The sequence below is a fragment of the Rhincodon typus genome, chromosome 6 (genome assembly GCF_021869965.1).
Source record: "Rhincodon typus isolate 14 chromosome 6, sRhiTyp1.1, whole genome shotgun sequence".
NCBI lineage: Eukaryota > Metazoa > Chordata > Chondrichthyes > Orectolobiformes > Rhincodontidae > Rhincodon > Rhincodon typus.
In genome coordinates, this window is record NC_063337.1 from 55,444,356 (window position 1) to 55,468,636 (window position 24,281).

Consider the following 24,281-nt stretch of genomic DNA (forward strand, 5'->3'; position numbering starts at 1 on the left):
CGGTCACATGTCCACTTCCCAGCCTAGCTGGGACTACACGTGGCCAGATGACGTAACTTCCCCGGCCCTCACGTCACACGAATTTGTGTGTATGCACACGACACCAACCACCCACCCTTCCCAACAGAGGAACACGGTGAGACGGGAACTACAACAGGAAGCACCAATCATCTGTCGTACTTCATGGAACGTCACAATGCTTTGACCAACGCAGCCCAAAGACGCAAATGGGAAGCGGTCGGATTGTGGGCGTCACGATGACCAGCCAATGAGCTGTGGATGTGATCACTCCCCATTGTGATGCTCATGAATCGTTTATCTTGATGCAGCCGCCATTTTGTCTTAGGAGAGGAGGGAGGACAGATTGCTGAGCTGTGCGGGGCAGTTTAGTGTTGTTTTTTTCCCCCCTGTTTTTGGGAAAGGACTTCCGTATCATGTATACGTTTAGAGTATAAGTACTTATTTATATACAAAGGCAAACATTCTTTTGCTATTTAAACGCTAACAGCGATCCCGAATTTAATTTTTTTAAAAAAAACACAACGATGGCGGCGGAAGATACGGCCAAGGCGGACGCCTGTAAAGAATATCAGTCGTCGCTCGAAGACCTGACTTTCAACAGCAAACCCCACATCAACAACCTGACCATCCTGGCCGAAGAGAACCTGAAGTACTCGCCGGAAATCGTCAAGTTAATCGAAGCACAAATAACCAAGGTTTTTAAAATCAGTTTTTGTTTTTATTTTAATTTTTTTGAATTGAACATTCGGATTTTTTTTTAAAAAAGAGGAATGTCGGGCCTTTGTTCGATCGGCTGAGTGATCCGCCGTGTTTCTGCCGTCCCACACCCTTGCTGTTGGTGTTGTAATGTTAATCAAGATGGCGACGGGGCCCCAAGGCTGGCGCACAAAGACCGACCAACGATCAGGCTGCCCGGCCTTGACCGGCTCCACGGCCGCGCTGCCTCTTATCGTGCATCGCCATCCTTTGTTATAGTAGATATTTTTGAAAATCCCTTTTTTGTCTTAAACAACCTCACGGTTAGATTTTAGCCGAGGTTTTTAGATCTGGGTGTGGAGTGGGCACTTTTGTATGATTTTACAGCCAGCGAGGTTTGCGGGTTTTCACTTTTTGGGGCCCTCATCCCTTTCTTTCTTTCTTTCTTTCTTTCTCCCCCCCCCCCCCTCCTTTTTTCTTTCTCTACCCCACCCCACCCCAAACTCCGGACCGAGTTATTCTGCTTCTCATCACTCCGGCGCCAGCGGCTTGTTCGCATTTCGTGCGAGAACAGCCGCCCCCACCCAGACCGCAAGGGACGCCATGTTGAGTGTTCGAGTTGCTTCGTAGTTCACTAAAGCCTCACGTTAAGCTTCGCGTGTTTCATGTCGGGTATTGCCTAGTGTTGACCTATTAATGACAGCTTAAACTTTGGAATTCCCCAGGATAGACTAAGACAAATTGTTCCCCCTTTGAAGCTTTGCCATTCGTTCTTATTTCTTAGTTAAGTTACACCCATTTCCTTGTTTGCCTTTGTTTGAATACATTTTCTAACGTAATTTGACGTTAATTGAATATAAACAAGAGTGTAGTTGGGTTTTCACTTTGTAATTGGGTTAGAACGAATTAAGTTTCCTTTTTAAATTGCGTTTAGATTCTTAACGTGTTTTAAATGGTAACTTGTTTAACTGGTTCTTTGAAAAATGTTAATAAAGAAAATGAAATACGTTCTTTTGTCTTATTTCTTTCACAGACTTTACAAGGTTTTCATTAGTGTTTCATTAATTTTTTTCTTTCAAGAGCACATCATAAAGCTGAATGCTTGTGGCAGATAACTTGTGCGTTTTAGGAAGGAAGGCTGACATTTCTTAGATCTGAAAAATTGCAACTTGATTAATACTAAAATGTACCGGTGAAGATAAACCCAAATGTCAGTTTAGAATTTTTAGATACTCAACAAATGTTTTTCCATATTTGCCCATGGGTTTTGCTTCAGGTTCCTAGCAGATTCTAAACAACTCATTCTATAGATCTTATAAACTAACAGCAACATAGTTTATAAAATATGGCCACAGCCATAGTGCTGTTGGTTCAGACAGTTAACTATCAAGCTTTTAATATTGCCTTACTCCAACTGACTTAGAACACATGGAACCAAAAACAGAAGTGTAATTTCAATAAGCAGTTCCTTTGAATTTTAAATTCACTTTATTCTGCTTAAATTTGAATTTATTTCATGGGTAATGCAAAATAGGTTTAACTGCCATTTTTACTTCAATTCACAAGTGTTGCTTTTCCTACAAAGCATGAAAGCAAGGCAAGTTTTATAATTTTAACCAATTATATTTTATCAGGTGAAATTTTTGTAACGTTTATTTCAATGCCATATTTTGCAGTTGAAGAAACTACTTCATGAGAACAAACATCCTTGTTTGGTTCTAATGTTTGTGAACACAGTTGCCCCATTGGGACCTGTCTTACCTCAAGTAGTTGAGCAGGATTACTTTCAGTAAATCATGCTAGCACTTGTGCTTGACATGGGGAAAACCACAAGCACATGCCTGCAATTGCTGATTTTAACCAGTGTTGCGTTTTGCTATGAACGTCCTGATCCACTTGTGTTCAGTTTTGTTGATGTCTGTTTAAAGTGTTCTTGACTTCTAACCAATGTGCTGGATCAAGTTGGGTACTGCAACTGGTGCTGTTGCATATTGCCTCACTAATATGGGGCATAGGTCCTTTAGGATTTAAATTGCACAGCCGGTGGTAATTTTTGCTGACAATGGTTTATAACATTGACCTTAGTTTTGTCCTTATGACCTAACTGCTGTTCCTGACTTAGTTTTAAAAGTGAATCCACTTAGTCATAAATTCATTTCACTAAAATTATTTGATGGATCCCATAAGTTCAGTGCCAGTTAATTTCCCCACAAAGGTCATAATTGTGACATTGTTCATTATCTTAACCTAAGAAAATAAATAGTATCTGTAAGTCTGTTTCCTGAAGAGCCTAAATAGTATGGCTCACCCAATCCTCCTCCAGATTGCTGGGGTAGTGTGGATTGTTACGGTGGGAACTGGATTCAATAAAGGGTAACAGCATAGCATAATCTAATCCTGGAACCCCAGGCTGTTTGTGAATTTGCGCTCAAAATCTCAAGTTATTGTGACCACTACCTTCATTTGAGAGTATTGACAGATCCTTGTGAGTAAATGGGTAATTTTTTTAAGACCAGGAAGTACATCTCCCTCTGCACTGATATTTTTGATATTTCACAATTACCTGCAGTCCCACTTAGCTCGATTGAGGAAATAATATCTTAACTGGTGGAATGTTTTATAGTTCCAACAATCTGAGTTGGAAGGTTGTTACAACAGCTGCTGAAATTGATATTTCCCTTTCTAACAATGTGGGTGTACCTACGTCGCATGGGTTGCAGAACTTAAGATGGTGGCTGAGCCTTTTCAGAGGCAAATACTGCTGCCCACATCCCATGAAAGGATAAAATAAAAGGCTTACTATTGGATATACAAGATTTTTAACATCACTCACTGCGCAAATCTGGTTCTCACTTGGCATCTGGTCATGGTGGTGCACAAATTCACACATTAAATGGGACATTAATTGCAAATACCAAATCATGTGCTTCATGGATGTTCTGGAGATAATTTTTAATAATGTTTCAGTGGGTAAGGGGGAAGAGTGAACACATTGTTCAGTTTTATAAGGGTTTCTAATTTTAAATAAGCAAATTTGGTGAAATTTGGCAGATGCTTACTAACTTTAGATGCTTAACCATACCCATGTAAACTTGATTCAGGCAAAGTTGTGACTGGCTACATGAAATTGTTAAATTATAAATTTCAGTCATTTTCAAGGTTACCCTGTTGCAACCAGACTCTGACTTAAACAGGTGTTTTGAAACAATAGTCTCATCGGTGCAAGTTCTACAATAATTGTTCAAAGCAGAAACTGGACACTCACTTTCAGCAGTGCTAACAAACTGGTGGTAGGGGCCTTTAGCATGATTTGCAAATACTACATGGGTTTCCAAGCTATTACTGCATGGTGTATATTTGCGACCCAGGATGTGGTTCTCATGTTATTACCGCACCACTTAAAACTATTAAACATGATTTGTAATCATGTGCAATGGAAGTATCTAACCCCGATACTTAAATTCTGAAAGCTGGATGGAATTACAAGTATTTTGGAACTTGCTCATATGCATGCCTTGTTTTTTTTTTAAAAAGGCCATTTACACTTTACAACAATGGGTTTGTTGCCATGTCTTTTGTTCACTTCACATATGTAATGCTACATGCTGTCTTGAAAGCCATGGACTGCATTGGAGAAGATATTAATTGGAATTTTTCATAGTGAGCAAGTTAACTCAGTGTTGCTTGCTTTTGATGGTAACAGATTGTAAATGAGATTTTGAAGATGCTTCATTATAAATCTTGTGGTTCTTTCTCAATTAGTATACTTCAACATAACAGATATAAACATGAAATTTCAACTCGAGTGGTAATGTTCCTTTTGGCTTGATGCATCTTGGTGTAAGAAGTTTTAAGCTGAAGGTGATAAAATAGAGTATTTGAAAATTTAAATCGTTGAGTTGGAATGGATATAGGCTAGCCTGGAGGATCGCCAACATTTGTTAACAAGACTGAAAAATACAAGAAGAATAATGAAAGATGTGATTTGATTCTGGACTATTAACCCACATTGTTATCCTGCAGCCTCTTCCTAAAGTCAAGTATTAAATATGCAATGTTATCTTGGACTGAGGTGAGCATCAGGTGGTCAACATCCAACGTTCACTTGACAGCCATGAAGTGAAACCTGGACTAAGCAGTTGCACAACTGTTCCCTGGCTTTGTGAATCTGGAGGCTGGTGTGCATTGGTTGCCCTCTTTGCCAGAAACAGTGATTTTAGAACTGAAGTAGATTCAAGCGATCAGTTGATTCCTGCAGATCCAAATGAGTTCAATTGGCAATGTTCTGTTGCAGTTATATAATTAATATCTAGCTTACCTTGTGATCAAAGTCTGAAGGCAATTTTAGATAACTACATTTTCTTTACTGAATGAATCTCTTTTATTTACAATTTTTTGTAACTAATTGAAATTCCATGCACAAGTTGTGTAATTTTGAATCAATATTCCGGGGTTCAGAGAAGTTATAAGGTTATCTTGGAGTGTATAGCCGCCTTTGAGGATCAGTGTCAAAACTGCTCTGTTGCAGATGGTATTTTATCAAAATGAAACACTCCAGTATAGAGCTACATTTTTAAGAATGCAAATAATTAAAGACTGTTACAGACATCCTCATTTTTTTGTTTATGGAAGGGAATTGTATGTGCAGAATCTGCAGGAAATCTGGTTTTGAAATAACTGCATTGAGAATTGAAAGCATCCACTAGTGTTCCATACTGAAGTAAACTTAAGGAATTGATTGGAGCGAAGACCAATTAGATTTGCCCTCTGACTTATTGTGATTAATATTAGCCTGGAGTAGTTGTGCTCCATTTGATCTCCTCATTCTAAATAAGAAAAGATCATAACATGAGAAGAAATGAGTTGTTGGGAACAAAATTGGTGATGGCATTGATGCTATATGGTCATGTATCAACACAAAGTTAATGAGCTAGAATTTGGATAAATGGGGAATTGAAATTTTCTTATGAGAATATGAAAGATCAAAGGGATGTCAAACACAAACAATTCTAGCTTCAATTGGAAATAGAAATTTAGAGGAAAACTAACCACACATTTGCACTAAGTGATGAGGTAGTGGATCTATTAAAATTTTTTCATTGTAAGCTGAGTGAAGCGATAAGAAACATTTAGGAAGTACTATACTTCCCTTTTTGGTGCAACTCAATTACTTGATTGCCAATTTTAAATGTGGTATAAATTGTATATGTGAACATCCATTACAGCTTAAGTATTTCATTTATATAGTTTACTGTCTTGTGGGGGTTATCAACATTAGCAAGCTTAATTATAGAATTACTGAGATGAGGGTGTAATGTCACTATTACGTTATTTACCCCAAAATATATCAGTTGAGAAAATCACTTTGCACACCACTGCAAAGAAGGGTGGAGGCTGTAATCAATTCAATCCTTTGGGTGTGAAAGAGCAGTTTACAAATTACATCAAGTTAAAACAGATTTTAGTTGTCTTTGGTTCAATGTATTAAAAAATTATTATGCATCTTTACTGCTATAACTCAAATGAAGAATAATTGGCAAATTGATCAGAGAACATGGAAGACCTGCTTTGAAGTTCTATACATGGAAGTGAACCATTCTAAGCTTGTGCATCTTACTGTCAGTATAGTTTTCAGTCACTTGAGATCTTTTATTTTTCAGACTAAATCTGAAGTTGTTTACGCTGATAGTCTCAAGTCATCGGTGTATTATTATTTAAGGAATTACAGAATTCAAGGAAAATTTAGTGGCAAACTATTCCTCTAAATGTTTAATATATTAATCATGATTTAACAAGAATTGCTTTGTTCTGTTTGTTTACCTACTTTGCTAATGTTCTGAGTTTTCCTATTGCTGCAGGCCCCAGCTTCAGAGAAGCTTCCAGTCATGTACCTCATGGATTCCATTGTGAAGAATGTTGGAGGAAGCTATATTTCACTCTTTGCTCAAAACTTAAGTCTTATATTTTCTAGTGTTTTTGAAAAGGTATCTATACTTTAATCACTAGAGTAAACGTGAATGTATTTTTGTACATGTATTTGAATGCTTAACAACTAAACATTATAACCTATTAGTGGAAGATTTGTGCATTCATTTGTGATGTAGGTGAGATTCAACTGATTTTTTTTTGGTCACTTTTGCATTGTACCTTATGGATTGGAAAATGCATTTCACTTCATTACTGTTGTTACTTACTATTCTTTGTTTAGATTATTTAAGTTGGAAGAATGAAAGATTGACTGGATTTTATTGCCCCTTCCCAACCTATCCAACACTTACTCTGTGCTGTAGTAGTTTGTTTGAAATATTAAACACTTTGAATTGTGGTTCTAATGGAATTTTATATTGAATAGAATCAAGTTAATTTTTGAACCGTGCTTTCACTGACTCCTAACGATTTCATTGGTTGATTGGTTATGGAGTTTAGTATCTTGGCTGAAATGAATTAGTTCATTTGACAGCATATTAATTGATGACAGTTGAAAAGTTGTGACTCAATTAAACTGGTGATTAATTCTGTCAAACAGACCCCCACGTCGGCCTGTGTAAATTGTATTCCATGTAAATGTATACGCACTCAACAGAATTGAAATAGCATTCCCAATTCCCATTTTACCCATAAATAAAAGAATGTAATCACTTATTTTTTTGAAGGGTTTGACACATAGTTGACAGGTGACTTTTTTTTGCACCTTTTTGATTTTATTTATTTGACTTGCTTTAATCTGTGGCTGAGATCATGCTTCACATTTTTAGGTAAATTTCAGGATTTTTCTTAAATGAAAGGGTGCATTGTTGGATTAAGTAAAAATTCAGTGCTCTCTTAACTGGACCATGTATGGAATGTATACGTCTAGACATTCCTATTGCTTTATATAGAAAGCTCCAAGATTGAATTTTTAAGTACGGAACCAATTTTAGACAAGCCTCTCATGGGAAAGTATTCAAAACTTATTGTTTGTCCTCACATGTGTCATGGATCAATAGGAAGATTTCCAGAATTTAACTTGAGGGAACGTCCTGTGTATATGCTGAGTTCTACATGTTTTTTCTGTGTGCTGAGAATTTGCGTTTTGAACATAATAGGCCTTGGTTTAGTTGCTCCATTGGATAAGACCAAGCAATAGCAAACGGCTAAAGTCAGCACTTGTGGAATGGTTGTTAATGCACGCCTGCAATTCCACAATGCAGCATTTTGAACACCGACTTGAATCTCAAGCTGTGCCCGATATAACAGTTGAAATTTGCATTATAAAAACTGAACTTTGATGTTCTGCTAGTGTAACAAGCACAGTGTTACATCTTTAAAGTATGGTTTCAATTATACAATCAATCTCATTATATTTTTCTTAATTATGCTTTTTAATTGGAAATAAGACTTAAGCCATATGCATTACTTTTTGAACTATACTGCAATCCTCTTGTAACTGAGTAACATGAAAAATCAATACATTCATCACGATGTTGATAATCCGCACTTAAAAATGTCAGTGGAACGGGAACATAGGCAACAGTTGTGATTCTAGTGAAGAGTACGTTATTGCAAACAGTCACAGATTTACAATGTTAGCTATACACGGATGCAATGGGCTAACGTTTAAAGTGTTCAGTTCCAGTTCAAATTATTGTACATATTTTATCAATTGTTTTTGTCTCATTCATCAACTTACTGTGCTCCTTCCCATTTAGAAGATTTCTTTTTCTTGAGCTCATCACAAAAAAGTAACTAGGGAATTAAATTATTTCCAGTTTGAGACTTCCTGTCAGAACCCAGCACACTGTTGGTATGTAATGCACAACAGGATGTACAAACTCCTGTCTTGCCACAGCAACATACTTTGCCTCTAAAATACATCTGCACCAGCAATATAATGGTTCTTTTCTCTCATCAGCCATTCTGGTGTCTTTAGGAGGTAATTCTGAATTGCAGAACTGAGATCACCCTAATTCATTAGAAGTTTTACTCAAAGCTTTTCTGCCTTCAGTCAGTTGGGACTGGATTTGAACTTCGGTCCCAGAGGCAAAAAACAAATGGGCTAAACTCGGCACACTACCCTGTTGCTATGCCAGCTATTTTGCCTGCTGAATTTTAATAAAAAAATTTTAAATGCTCGACTACATCAGTGAGTTGCCCTGGTGAGTGACAGTGTCATACTATGCTGAACGGTAATCGTGGCTTTACATACCGAGTCTTGTTACGAATACAATTTCAAGTTCAGCACTCAAAGCATTCCTCTCACTGTTACCACGAGGAAACTACTTGTTGACCAGTTTTGAGGGATAACCTCATTCCAATGAACTTGGTTCAGAGATTTATTCTGTTAATCTAATGTGTCTGGAGAAATACAAGTTGAAGTACAGTTAATATCCAAGTACAAATAGATAAAACAAAAATGAAGACTGTTATTTGTACAAAGTGCCCATACAGCGTAACCTTCCAGTCATTGAAAGTGCTCTGATCAGAAAAAAATTCCCCTCCTTTGATTGAAATATGTTGTCAAAGTAAATTTAAAGCTATGTTACTTGTAGTAATGAATAGATGTATTCTTTCTGGATTATAGGAATGCTTGTAAGAATATTTAAAAGGCATTTAACATTGCATAAAGCTGGATAATTGTTTTGTTCTTAGGTGGATGAGAGCACTAGAAAAAGTTTGTTTAAGTTGCGTTCCACATGGGATGAAATGTTTCAACTGACGAAACTTTATGCCTTAGACGTCAAAGTCAACAAGCTAGATCCTGCATGGCCTATTAAGCCTTTGCCACCAAATGTGAATAGTTCAAGCATTCATGTAAATCCCAAGTTTTTAAATCGATCGGTAAGTATTACAGGAATTCTCACCTATAACATAAGGGAAATATTACTCTTCCAAGATGAATTAATGTGGTTGCAGAACTAACATTTGAGTGTAAATAAAGAAAATTTGCAAAATGTTGTGGTCCTTCTTTTATTTGCCATTTCTTGTACCAGTATCCTTGGAGAATTGTAGAATATCCTGGTCATAACTTCACTTTCTCATTACTCGTAGCTTGAAGAACCTACCACCTCAAGTTCCACAGTTGCTCCTATTAACTCAGCTAAACAAAACATTGCTGAGTCACAGAAAAACGTAACACAGGAGCAAGAGCAGTTTATAAGACAACAGCTGTTAGCAAAACAAAAACAGTTACTTGAGTTGCAACAGAAGAAGTTGGAACTGGAATTAGAGCAGACAAAGGCACAACTGGTAAGTTCAAAGTCCTGATCACTAAATGTCATTACATTAGAAGCAATTTCTGTAGCGATTGAGGTCTAATGGGATTGAGGTAACAGTGCTCCTTGGTAAGTTTTATTTTCTATGCTGTTTAATCGTGATATAAAGATAAAGCTATAGTACCCCATGTTTGTCCAGAAAATGCAGTTGTGCAAAAAAGGCCCATGTTTCTTTAGGCCCATCACAGTACTTGCATCATTTATTTAACTTGCCATGGCCATTTGTATTCATTGTTAGCATTCAGCAGCTGTCTTGGACCGCTTATTATAATCCGACTCAGTCGAATGTGGTTCAAACAGACCAGGAATCGATTTGTACATGATGGTAACTGGTAATGGAATCTGAAATCCCGTATGAGGGCGTTGGATTTGAGAATGTGTATTTGTATTAATAAAAATTGATACAATACCATTTTCTGAGAGCCCAACATTGTTTTTGATTTTCTGAACTTGTGGTTTTGAGGAAGAAATCATTTTTAACCAGTTGATTGGAGTGCTTTGAGGAAGTAATGTGCAGGGTATAATGAGAAAATAGCCCAATTATATCAATATAGGGCTCTGTTATGATTTGACTGTGCTGTGCAATTACACCATGGTGGCTCAGTGGTTAGCACTGGTGCCTCACAGCGCCAGGGACCGGGTTTGGTTCCACCCTCTGGCAACTGTGTGGACCTTGTACATTCTCTCCTCGTGTCCTGGATGCTCGGGTTTCCTCCCAGTCCAAAGATGTGCAGGTTAGGTGGAGTGGCTATGATAAATTGCCCATAGTGTTCATGGATGCAGGGATTAGGTGGATTAGCTGTGGGAAAAATGGCATTACTGGGATGGGGTGGATCTGGGAGGGATGCTGTTTAGTGGGTTACTGTGGACTCAATGGGCCAAATGACCTGCTTCCACACTGGGGATTGTATGATTTGCATATAATTGTAGCATCACATCAATAAATGATCAATCCTCTACTGCTTTCTAAGTTCACTCGTGGATGAATCATCATTTCCAGACGGAATATCCTTTAGATAAGGAGAGGGGATTGATTTGTAAAGCAGGCAAATCTAAATAGTATTGCACATCCAAACTTGAATTTGTGAGAATGGATTGGTGTTGAGCCCTTGTTGGGAAATTTTTCACTCTGTTCTGCTTCCATATTTGGGGATAAGTTCAGTAATTTGAAGCAATCACAGAAGAAATCTTACCAATATGTGAAGTATATTGCTGTGCACCGTTCACATCTATGAACCTTCATTATGGTTGTAATTAATACCAGTTATTTAAATGCCTTGCACTTGTACACCAAAATAAATGCTTATTGACAAGCAAGATGATGAATTCATCAGATTTCAGTTACATTTAAGATTTTACTGCAATCCCTGAAACATTTTGGAAGATTGATTTTGTTGGCTGTGCTCAGGTGAAGTTTAAAATAAAGTAGTACTTTCACAAAGTAAACATAGTTAAATACACCTCTGACCTGAAGAGAGGTTGGGGAAATGTACCAGGTTTGGCAGCATCAGAGGAGACAAAAAGAGTTCATGTAATGAGTCAAGTGAACTTTTGTTAGAAAATCCTGGTGAAGGATCATGTACTCAACATTAACTCTTTTTCTTTGTTTCAGATTTCCAGCACCCTCAGTTCTTCACTTGTTAATATTAGAGATACTTGAGTTTTGTTATAACCTGACATTCTGCCTCCCTTTAGTTCTAAAGAGTCTTCAACTGTAAGCATCTGTGAAAGATAAATGGTTACTAGCAGAGGTGTCTTGTTTTTCCAGCATACACAATATTTTGCTTGTATTTTCAGCCTGAACTGATTATAGCCGACACAACCAAGTGTTGGAAAAGTTTACTGGCTAGCATCTGTGTTGAGAGGGACAAAGTTAACGTTTAGAATTCGATATGATACTTTGGGACTCCGTGGATGTAGAAACGTATTGGAATTATTGAAAGACATATTTCTGACTCCTTTACATTCTGAAGAAGAGTCACATTCAACTCAACCTTAACAATATCTCTCCACAGATTGTGTCAGATCTGTTGAGTACTTCTAAAACTTTATTTCATATAGGGTTTATTGGATGCTCCAGGTGTCAGGAGACTTTTTGCTATGACTGATATTCTTGTAGAATCAAAATGCGTTGTCATGACTCATACAAAGCTTTTTCAAAGCAAGGAAAACCCTAACAATTGATTATACGTAATAGTGCTTTAACTTCTTCCAAGGTTTGGGTTGGTTTTTAATTTTCCTCCATTTTTAGTCATATAGCATGGAAACAGGCTCTTCAGAGTCTGTGCTAACCCTAATCCCAAATGAAACTAGTCCCGCCTGTCTGCGCTTGGCCCAAATCTTTCCAAACATTTCCTATTTATGTGCTTGCCCAAATGTCATTTAAATATGACTATACCCCATCCACCACTTCCTCTGCAAGTGCATTCCATACACAAACTACTGTTTTAAAAATAAAAGTTGCCCTCCATGTCTTTTAAAATCTTTCTCCTCTCACCTTGATATGTGCCCCCTAATCTTGAATCCCCCACCTTAGGGGGGAGAAAATATCCACTTGCCATTCACCTTATCTCTATACCTGTCATGATTTTGTAAACCTCTAAGGTCACCCATTAATCTCCTACGCTCCAGTGGGAAAACGTTCCATCCTATCTAGCCTCTTTAAAACTCTGAAGATTGCTGAAACCTATCAGGCTAGGCTGCATATCAGTGATTGTTGCCTTCTTGTCCCCTGCCAGTCCAAGTAGCTGCTGTTCTTGATGTTGGAAATGTGATATCGCAGTTTGAGCATTGGCTATTTTTGGAATGACTTTAGTGATGAAGGCAAAGTAACTGTTACAGATCACTTTTAGTTTATTTTTGGGATGAGTATTGCTTGCAAGATCAGCATTACTTGTCACCCTTGATTGCTGTCAAGGTGGTATTAAGCCACTTTCTTAAAGCTGTGCAGTCTGCTGCTGTAGATGTGTGGTCAGTGCTGTTTGGAATGTTTTTTCCAGATTTTGCCCTCTTAACTAGGAATGGCAGTATAATTTTGAGTCGAGGTGATGTGTGACTTGGAGAGTTGCAGTTGTTGAGTTCCTGTGCATATGCAGTCTTTGTCCTTGAGTTTGTAAGGTGTACTGAAGTATTCTTAAAAGTTTCTATCATTAATCCTGCATGGTACATGCTGCCACTATCAGAGCTTGAGAATTCAACATTTAAAGTTGCCAATGTGGGGTAGGTTGCTTTGTCTTGAATTTCATTAATCTTGAGTGTTATTGGATATTAAACTCAATTAGGCAAATAGAGCAGTCCGTCAAACTTCTTTTTATTATATAGGTGGTGGGTGGGTTTTGGGAGTCAAGAGGTGACTAAGCACTGCTGTATCAGTGGATAGTCCAGTTAAGCTGCTTGTTGACAGTAACACCAAGGATGGCAGAGATACTTAATTTCTATATTGTGGGTGGTCATGATCTTTCACACATTACTTGCGCTTTGATATTAAGGAATTGCAAATGTGACTACAGACTGATTTGGCACCTGATCAATTTGCAAATTATACTGAATATGGTGATCATAATGAGCATCCCTACTGTGGACAATGATATTGAAGGCCAATGAAACCGTTGAAGCTGGCTGAACTCCTGCCATTGATGTCCTAAACTGAGATGATTGCCTCCAGCAACCGCAATCATGTGTGATGGGTATGACTGCAAGCAGGGAGAATTGGTAATATCACTGGTCTAGTGAACTAAAGAACCAAGACGTTCGAAGGGCATAGCTTGAATCTATAGCAGATGATGTTTGAATTTGACAAATGAACTTCTTTTAAAAGCTAGTCTAATGTTGATTATATAATGCACGTCCATTAGGGAAGAAGATCCGTTGTCCTTAGCTACATGTGAACTCCACCCTCAGCAAGGTGATTGATTCTTAACTGTACCTATGAAATGACCTCAGCCACCAGATCAAGGAGCAACTAGGGATGGGCAATAAATACTGACCCAGCCAGCAATGCCGAAATGTCAGAAATGAATAAAATCAGAAAAAAAAAATTCTATTTGACAATCTAAGTGCACCATATCTTGTGGTTCACCTCAACCCGTTGTGGATGCTACTTCAAATAGTAAACACTTATTTCCCCTTGTTAAAGCCAGGCTCTGCCTGATCATTTCTGTTTTTTATCTTGCTATAACCACCATCATAATAGATTCCATATGAGAGATGTTAGGCTATTTGAACTGTGGTTTCCTGTTTTTACCTTTTTTTTTTGAGTAAAGGTGTTGCATTTGCTGTTTTCCCAACCCATTGGGACCTTTCCAGAAGATGAAGGATTTTAGAAGTTTATAATCCGTCTATCTATCATTTCTGCCACTTCCTTTTAAGCTGCTTCTAAGGTCCTCCCAAAATGCATCTTCACATCCTGAAATTTCAATTCCCCACATTCGTGCTCTATCATCAGAGGACCAATATTGGCTTTGGTTGCTCTTCTATTCAATAGCTTGTAGAAATTCTTCTCATCTTTTTGTTTGCTCTGCTTTGTACCTCCTTAGCATTTTAGCCATTCTTTGGTTTTAGTCTGTCTATGTCCAGACCTCTGACTTCTTACTAACCTTAGATTCATAGTTTAATGCTATCCTTAACTGCTATATTTAACCATGGATATAGTTTGTCCTCCTCAATAGACTGTATCTTTGCCGAAAGTTATTAAATATCTCCCCAAAAGTCCGCCTCTAATTGTCATAACTTCCAACATAATTTTTTAGTCTACCGTAGCTAGCTCTGCCTTCATACTCTCATAGTCACCTTTTATTTAGGTTTGAAAACACAAGTCATGGATCCACAGTCCTCCCTTGCAAACTTAACATAAAATCCCTAATGAAATGATTATGGTCTACCTAGAATGTCCTTTACTGTGAGGCTATTGATAAATCTTGTCTCATTGCATATTACCAGGTCTAGGAGAGTCTGTTCCTGGTTGGCTCTAGATTGTACCGAAGATCTTTTACCAACTCATTATCTTTCCCAGTTTGATTCTCCTAAACTACGTGTAGATCTAAGTAATGCATATTTACTGCTGTACATTTCTTAACATATCCTATTAATCTTATGTGCTCTGTTCTTCAATGTAATTACTGTTCGGGGTGATTGGAATGGGGGCATCCCTATAAACTAGTGCAACAAGTGACCTCTTGCCTTTAGTTTTTTCTCTGTACAAATTGGTAGTGCATCTTAGAATCTGAATTTTGGTGCAACAAAATGCATTGGCCCCAACATATCTGCACTGGTAGACATATTTCAATTTAAGGTCATTTCTCAGTATTGGATTCATGCCATTTCTCAGTATTGGATTCAAGGCATAGTTGATTAACAGAGTCACCCTGCCATCTTTTAATAGCTTCCTGTCATTCTGCTATATCAAATACCCTTAAGCATGAGTATAAGAGTTAGGAGGTCGTATTGTGGCTATACAGGACGTTGGTTCAGCCACTTTTGGAGTATTGCATGCAATTCTAGTCTCTCTCCCCAAAGGAAGGATGTTGTGAAACTAGAAAGAGTTCAGAAAAGATTAACAAGGATGTTGTCAGGGTTGGAGGGTTTGAGCTATAGGGAGAGGCTGAATAGGCTGGGGCTATTTTCTCTGGAGGTCATAGGCTAAGGGGGAACCTTATAGAGGTTTATAAAATCATGAAGGGCCTGGATACGGTAAATAGCCAAGGTCTCTTCCCCGAGTGGAGGAGTCCAAAACTAGAGAATATAGGTTCAAGGTAAGAGGGGAAAGATATAAAAGGGAGCTAAAGGGCAACTTTTTCACGCAGAGGATGGTGCGTGTATAGAATGAGCTGCCAGAAGAAGTGGTGGAGGCTGGGATGATTACGACATGTAAAATGGGTAAAGGAATAGGAAGGGTTTAGAGGGATATTGGCCAAACGCTGGCAAAGGGACTTGATTTTCTAGGATAATTTGGTGGCATGGACGAGTTGGATCAAAAGGTCTGTTTCCCTGCTGTATATCTCTATGACACTATCAGTGCAGCTCCCTCTTTAACCAGTACTGGAGTCTGTGCCCTGTGAATCAAAACTGATTTCTCCCACGCCAGTCTTATAGCTATGCACACTCATCTGGACTCTTTCCTTACACACACATAAGATCCTACCACCACACCACTATTCTTTCTCCCTACTCGGGTGGCTATCTATACCATGCTATCCTGATCATTTAGCTCATGCACCTTTTTACTTCTGTCCTCATATGAACAAGATTGTGTAAACACAAAATCCTGTTGGACCATTGAGCTCTGAGGTTCCTACACTTCTGCCTTCTGTTCCTTTACTTGCTTCACTTCAGTCCCATTTCCCATTCCTGCCTGCTGACCAAGACATTATAGAAAACATTATACTAAGAAATATGATTGCCTCCTGAAGCAAAGTATTCCACTAACTTTCCATCTCTCTAATGTGTCACTGTTTGAAGCTCAGCCTCCAGCTAAATTACTGAGCTACAATCAGTTAATACAAACATGTCTGTTCTGGATCACACTGGCAACCAGAAATGCTGTCATTATAGTTATTCTCCTTTTTATAAATTTAATGTTGGTGGTGCCTCTCTTTATTACCACTAACTGCCAATACAACTTAATAACAGAATAGACCTTTACCATTTAAAAAGCAATTCAGAACTTTTTTTTTTCTAATTTCCAGCTATTTATACACATCCGTTAATAGCTGTTACGCAACTGGCAGGCATTCACCACCTTCCGCATGAAGTCACTGTTTCGCACCGAAAGGAATAACAATTTGAAGCAAGCAGATTCTATTGTCCTTCTGCCAGCTATTGCCTGTTGCAGCGTTCTCCTCTTGCCCACTCCCAGATGCTGTAAAGAGATAGTAGAAACTGCAGATGCTGGAGGATCTGAGATAACAAGGTGTAGAGCTGGATGAACACAGGCCAAGCAGCATCAGAGGTTGGCTTTGGAGTGGGGTTAAAATTGTTTCAGAGATAGTAGGAACTGCAGATGCTGGAGAATCTGAGATAACAAGGTGTAGAGCTGGATGAACCGAAAAGTCAGCTTTCCTGCTCCTCTGATGCTGCTTGGCCTGCTGTGTTCATCCAGCTCTACACCTTGTTATCCTAGATGCTGTAAATTCTTGTTGACAATGGTTTAAAATGAATTATAGAAAGTAATCATCATTCAAAAACTCCATGAGGGAAATTGAAAATATTAGAAGTAAACGTTTTAGACTTCCTAAAATATACAGGTCTGTCAGCATCGTTAGAAAACAGATTAACGTAAGTTTACATTCAAAGTGATCTATATAGTTCTTTCAGCATATTCATTTTCTTAGTGTCAGCTTCTGATACGTGGTAAAAACATTTTGTCTGATTGCTAACGGTTTACTTAACGAGCACAAAAAGCAATCGAGAGAAAATATATTTTCACAAACGTTTAATGCACACTTCTCATGCTAAATTTGAATGTTAAATCACTTTATTTGGAAGTGTCTGAGTGGTTGGAAGTATTTTATTTTCTCTGAATTTTGTACTCTTTTACTTTTAGATGGCCTCACTTGCTTCACAACATACTATTCCTGATTCATCAGTGAACCTTGGACATTCCAAATTACACGTGCCAATCACAAAGGTTTCTCCTATGCTTTCAATGGGAACAGGAAAGCCGACTCCAGCTACAGTTAGACCCTTGCAGCAGGAATCAACTGAGTTAGAAAAACTTCAGGCACCAAATGTCAGTGATGCCAAAGTATCAAACAGAGACCCTCGGATAAATAGGCTAAGTCAACAGTCAACTCATTCAAAAGATCCTCTTAAAAAAGAAAGCCAACTGCAAACTGAGAAATTAGAGAAAGCAGGAAGCAAAAAAAATAGCCCAGCTGGGGGATCTTCTGAAAGGACAGAAAGTCAAATTAGTACATCAAAACAAGAAAAAGATAAAATCTGTGAGAAGTTAGTAAGAAAGGAATCCAAAAGTTCGGAAGGAAAATCTAAATTGGTATCGCCAGTGAAAAATAAGTTGCCTGTTAAAAATACCAAAAAAACAGATACTGAGAAGGTAAAAGTGGAAGTCAGTAAAAGAGATCCAAGATTGCGCAAGTCTTCTCAAGACAAGACTGATAAAGTAGAAACAAAAGAGAAGAGGACAAATGTTGAAAAAAAAGAGGACGATCAAAGCAAAGGAGCTGAACGTAAGCCTTCAGCCATAAGAAATAAAACAATTAATGGGATTCTGTTGAAAAATGAAAAGGATGGAAAAGAAATTGGAAAGGATGTTTCTAAATCTGGAGGGTTCAATTTTAGATCACATTCTAGATCTTCACGATCTCGCTCCCCACGATCTCGCTCCCCACGATCTCGCTCACCAATATCGCGATCACCTGTGTCACGTTCTGCCAGACAAAGAGGGCGATTGTCACCAAAGAGGCGGCGTACAAGTGTTTCACCACTTTCTAAAACGCAGGACAAAGAAAAGTCTGTAAAGAGACCCCTTTCTGATGAGTATAAACAGAATGCCAATAACTGGGAACGTCGAGATGTTAGAAAGAAAGGCAATACCAAACCAGAAGTAAGAGACCCAAGGAAACTGAAGAGAACACGGGAGGATAGATGTCAAGAGCCACAGGTTGCAAGACCTGAAAACCGAAATTCTCCAAGACACTCCCCTGAGCCAAAGGAAAATGTAGAAAATTGGCATGACCAGCCATCTGCAAAAAGGTGGAAGTCTGGGTGGGAGGAAGCTAAAAGGTAAGTTATGAATGTGCAGGACCAGAACAAAGGTTTCTGGTACAGGTGGCTGTGTTACTATTTTCTTGATATCCATTGGTCATATATTTAACCAGAAGATAGCCAATTTCCCCTTGTACTTGTTCAAAGTATTGTCCTCCACATGGTTCTGCACTGGGTGTCATTGGTCATGAAGTCTAAAGTTGTTCATTTCTTCACACTTAATTTGTTCACTGCTGTTCATGCAAGAGTCAGTTTTCTTTGGTAGGATAGTTAATTGAGGCAGTTTACTATATCAATATGCCTTAATGGGACCGTCACTGAGTCACAGTTTCTACTTTATTCTCTCTTGGTAGCTAGGTCGTAGAATCTTACAGAAGAATGCACATAACATTTGGCTGCCTATGTGCTGCCTTTCTAATAAACTGTCTAGTTATCCCACTCACTCGCTCTTTAATTATGTCACCTCTTAAAGAGACATAGTCATGCAGCAGAGAAACAGACTCTTCGGTCCAACCAGTCCATGCCAAACATAATCCCAAACTTGTTCATGTCTCTGTTCAAATGTCTTTTAAATATTGTAATTGTACCCACATCCGCCACTTCCTGTGGAAGTTCATTCAACTCTGTTTTTAAAAAAAAAAATTCTCATGTCTTTCTTTTAAATCTCTCTCTCCTTAAAAATGTGCCCCCATCCTAGGGAAAAGACAACTACTATTAACTCTGTCTATACCTCTCATTGCCTCGGGCCATGTAAGGCACCATATAAATGCAGATTCTTGCTTACTTCGCCTTGGCTGAGAACGAAATCTCAGACTGTCTTGCACCTCACAGGAAAACCCTGGGAACCCTTCATAATCTTGACATTTGTTATCTCCCTCGTCACACTGCAGTTCATGGGTTAACAGTTTGTGCAGAATGAGGTTATCTCTCTTATTGAGCTGTTTCAACTCTGCTTTTTCTTGATAACTCAGCATAGCTTCTAGCTCTATGTACCACTCTTTATACTTCAAAGCCACATGTGCTGTGTGCACAGAATTGGCTTCTGAAGTTTGTTTTATTCCATCTTTACACCCAAAAAGTTGATTTGTTTTATAGTGACAAACATGTCAGCCCTGGGATCTTCCTGTATGCTGTGATGTAGATTTGTGTTACCTTGTGTGTGGAATATAGACGTAGGTTATTAGGTTTCGTTACTGCATGTTTGTTCATATTTCATTGCATCTGCCACTTCTCTGTCAGTTCAGCCCAATCCCACGTAATTGGTCTGCAGTTCTTCCCAGTTTGTTTCCTAAATCTCCATCACCCAGACTTGCATTTTGGTTTATCAGAATATGCAGCAAACATTTTATTAACTGGCATCTATGGGACCAGGAGTGTACCGGTCGATGAAATATTCCAGTTGAACAAGAGGTCCACAATCAGTGTAAAAACACATTAAGTAAGAGAAGCATGATGCATGGTGTATACACATTACTGTTATACATTATTTACAGCATAAATCACTTAATGCAACTTTACCTAAATAAAACTTACTGGCAGAGAGCCTTCTCACCCTCGACTAACTGCTCGGACAATGCAGTAATGCAGTTGACTTCCAGTATTCGAGTTACGTAAGTTTTCCCGCTTTATTGAGAGGCGGTTCATAAAGACCCGGTTAAGACAAAGTTTGCTGTATAGATATAGTGTAAACAAAATGCTAGATATTCACATCTAAAGAGAAAGTTGCATTCAACTCAATGTTAACTCACTTCGTAGATATTGCTACACCTGCTGAGTAATTCTAGCTCTTTGTTTTTATTTGATTTCCTGCAAGTGCATCATTTTCCTTTAATTTAGTTGCTGTCTCTACCAGCATTATCTATCTAGATTTGAAATTATAATTATTCTAACAGTGACTCTTGAGGCAGCCTTCACCTTCCTCCTTTATAAGTACATAATGCAACTTTTCTGATGTGTGTTGTGTACATTTGTGAATTACCTTCAGGAATTGGGGCTTCTGATAATGGCTACTGCCACATTGTGAAATAATAGTACTAATGGTTGCCAACAAGCCACTTCAGTTAGTTTCAAAGAAGCCTGTAAATACAAAGTTGAAAGCTTGAAAAAAAGATTGTTACAAATTTTTTCAATCGAATATGCTTAAGGCAATAAACTTAGATGTTATTCTATCTCTAGTACCGTAAAGGAATCACTACAACCAAAACGTTACAGGTTGTAAAATTAAACAAATATGTAAATATTTATTTTATAGCTTGAAACAGAAACAAGAAACCCCTTCACATGGAAAGTTTCCTCATCAACAGAAGGATGTATATTCTGGGAGTAAAGGTATTCTGTCACCTCGAACACCTAGACAGCAAAGGATGAGTGTTGATGCAAATTTACAAATCCCCAAAGAATTGACATCTGCTAACAAGAGAGATTTATTGAAAAAAGTAAGTCAAATGTATTAACTTTGTCTTGGTCACATGTTAAGTTGGTATGTGTTGAACCTTTTTAAAAAAAAATAAAGTTAGCCAGTTCGTTTAAAAAAAATCTCCCTTGTTCTCTGTTGCATTGTTCATGAGTTCCAAAAGGGGTGTGAGAACAGTTGAAAAGAGGTGGAGAATTTCTGTGCCACATCCACTGTTTCTTGATAAACCTTATCAAAAAAGAACACAAAGTAAATGGCTTATTTAATGGATGTCAAATGAATATCAGGAAAGCTTGTACAGCAATTTGTAGTGTGACCCTTGAATGCTGTACAGCAGGTCCTGCCTGGTGCAATCACTTGGTTCTGTGATCAACCATCTTTGGCAAGATTTGCTTTTATCAGTTTATCCAGAATTTTATAGGATCATATTTAACAGACTTTCAATATACAACTTTGTGTGTCCGACTTACTTGTTGACACCTTTAGCATAGTGTGGTAAATCGGAGCAGATTAACAAAGTGACAATGTTAGCAGTTGGAGTTGACTGAGGTGGTGTGAAGTAAGCCAAAAGAAGATAGATGAAAGTATTTTGTAACTGATAAGGTAGTAACGATTAAATTAAACAAGATCAGTGGGACAGTCTAGAACAATGGGCATTATCTTAAAATGAGAGATGGACTGTTCAGGTAGTGTGAAAAAAGCACTTCATATAAAAGGAGAGTAGAAATTTGGAACCCATCCTAAAAATCTGTTGTAACTAGGTCTGTTGAAAATTTCAACAGATTGATGGACCTTAATTCGGCAAGGGCAATAAAAGTTAGGGAACCTAGTCAGTGGTACGTTTACATTGCAGTATCAAACTACCAAATTTGGTGGTCTATTCAGAGCATGAAATAAATTAATATATTCTAGGCAAACCCATCTAACGTGTTGGGATGAGGAAAACCAGCAATCTTGTGTGTAAGAACTGAAGCTCTAGATAAAGAAGACACTGGGTGTTTTACATTATGACAAAGCTGAGAAATATTACTTGAAAGCTACACTAGTTACTATCACTTGAGCAAGAATGTGATAAATGTATCTAAGCTACACCTTTTATAAGAGGAACTGGGTGTTTGGTGTAAGTTCAGACAGTCAGGAAGCATTTTTGCTTTTGATTTGGGAAGAAGTCTCACTCAGAAATGAACATTGTTTTTTTTTATGGGAAGAGTGGTTGATGAGCCTTAAAAATATTCATTGTGTTTTTAACGTGCTTGTGCATGAAAGATGGGCCTCAATAGAATGAGGAAAGCTATTTTTTGTTAGGAAATGTAGTAATAATATGTAGCGCATCATAATTAAGTCGGTTGACATTTTCAGAAAATATTTTTGCTGAAAACTTGACAAATCATTGATTGGCTTCATGTTTAAGATTTTTGCAGTTGGTTATCTGTTTGGCAAAGAATATTCCGTATTTGTATTCATACCTTGCTGGTATGCTGTTGATGCTCAGAACCATTTTCCCTTTCTCTCGTCTCCCTTACAGTAATGACTCCTGTTTCATTGCCGTAATGGGCAGTGATAACACCGCATCTTTAATAAGTATAGGCTTTTTGAGCAATCAGCGTGGAGACATCATGGTGTAATTTTATAATTGTTATCTATGTATCTACGAATTAAGCGAGCTAACCCATTTTCTTTTTCCATGCCTGAGGATGCAAAGTTCAGTTTCACGTGCTGTTTTCTTTCAAGTTCCATTTTGAAACTATAGTTAAGTATGTTAAAAGATAGTTTTGATTTGTGCTTGGCTTTTCATTTACTCAATTTTATTATATTGTGTTTTTGTAGGCAAATCAACGACTGGCAGCTGGAGAAATAAGTTATGATGAATTTCTTGTTGTTGCTCATCAAATCAATCAGCTGTTCCAGTATCAAGAAGAAAAGAGTAGATCTAGTGACTGGCAAGGATCTCATGTTACCCCCAGGGGTTTTAAAACTGAACTGAAGGGAGAATCTCCATTAGCTAGAACCCAAGGTAAAGGTACACCATTATCTGAAGCAGAAATGAGCTATCTTGAACACATGTCTAAATTAAAAAGAACCAGAGTTCAGTTAGAACAATCACATGAAATAGAACCTCGTTGGAAAACAAGAGAGGCTCATAATAAAGATATATCAGGTGATCTCTCGCTTAGTATAAGAGAAGATGGTGACCAGGGCAGTAAGTCTCCCAATATGACCAGCACTTCATATTCATTAATTGAAAGGCATGATACAAGAGGTACTTGTCAGGAAAGGAAACTTGGAGAGAAAAGAGACGCAAGTGAGTGTGGACGTGGACATTACAGTGAAGGAAGGCATTCGGAAAGAAGAAAATTGTGTGATGTCAAGCCTGCAAGACGATCTCCTGCTGGTGATAATAGACAGTTGCATGAGAAACATTGTGATCATGTATCACCACTTCGTCAACATACGACTCCTGTAGTAGATGAGGAGAGAAACCAAAGTAACGTACGGGATAGCAAAAAGCATGTAGATGAGAAGCTGCCAATTAAACAAATGAAAAGTTCTCCAATTCCTGAAGAAAGATACAAAATAGATTCTAATCATGGCAAGTTATGTAACAACTGGATAGAACCCAGGAATGAACACCATAAAGATCAGCGGCAGGGCTCGAAACATCAGCCTGTGGTTGAAAGAGACCTTCAGGAGTTTGGTCCAAGAGATGGCCAAGGTAAAGTTAGAAAAATAATTGATAGTTTTCTCAATGCACTGTTAAAATTATTCTTTCCTGGGTCACAATACACAATTACTAGTCACTAGCAAACCAGTATCTCCCTAGAGGTTTGTGAATGCCTCTATTATTCATGAACGAGAATAAAATGTATGCTGTGTTCAAACTGAAGTGTGCGTGCTCAGTATCTTTCCCTTTGGTATTTAAGGTTGTTGTCAACAAGTTTAACACACTTTTTGCAATTTTTAACATGTAATGAAGCAGTAGCTCCAGTTGTAGCTGCTGTTCATCCAATTGGCAGGAGTTGACCCAGAGACAATGCTGCCAAAGTCATTTCTCCGCTTCTGTGTTGTCTAATTAGTGATCAGGAGTGAGAATCTGACTGAAAATACTTTTCTTGATTTACTCCACATAATCCAAATTGTCAAAGTACTGCTGGAACTCCAGCTAGGATCAGCTAACCACA

At 38.0% G+C, this 24,281-nt stretch overlaps 1 protein-coding gene across 5 annotated transcripts in view; it reads left to right on the forward strand.

Moving 5' to 3' along the window:
* The first annotated feature begins 320 nt into the window (after positions 1 to 320).
* pcf11 (PCF11 cleavage and polyadenylation factor subunit) overlaps positions 321 to 24,281 on the forward strand; it is a 42,101-nt gene continuing 18,140 nt past the window's right edge. For 2 of the 5 annotated variants that reach the window (XM_020531487.2, XM_048597545.1), the window contains exons 1-7: positions 326 to 716; positions 6,576 to 6,701; positions 9,346 to 9,534; positions 9,745 to 9,942; positions 17,509 to 18,707; positions 20,941 to 21,124; positions 22,930 to 23,815. In XM_020531487.2, coding sequence (XP_020387076.2) covers positions 546 to 716; positions 6,576 to 6,701; positions 9,346 to 9,534; positions 9,745 to 9,942; positions 17,509 to 18,707; positions 20,941 to 21,124; positions 22,930 to 23,815 — 2,953 coding nt within the window. In that variant the 5' untranslated portion in view covers positions 326 to 545. Of the gene's footprint in view, positions 717 to 6,575; positions 6,702 to 9,345; positions 9,535 to 9,744; positions 9,943 to 17,508; positions 18,708 to 20,940; positions 21,125 to 22,929; positions 23,816 to 24,281 lie in introns of all 5 variants that reach the window. The other 3 variants (XM_048597546.1, XM_048597547.1, XM_048597548.1) reach the window with 2 other exon arrangements.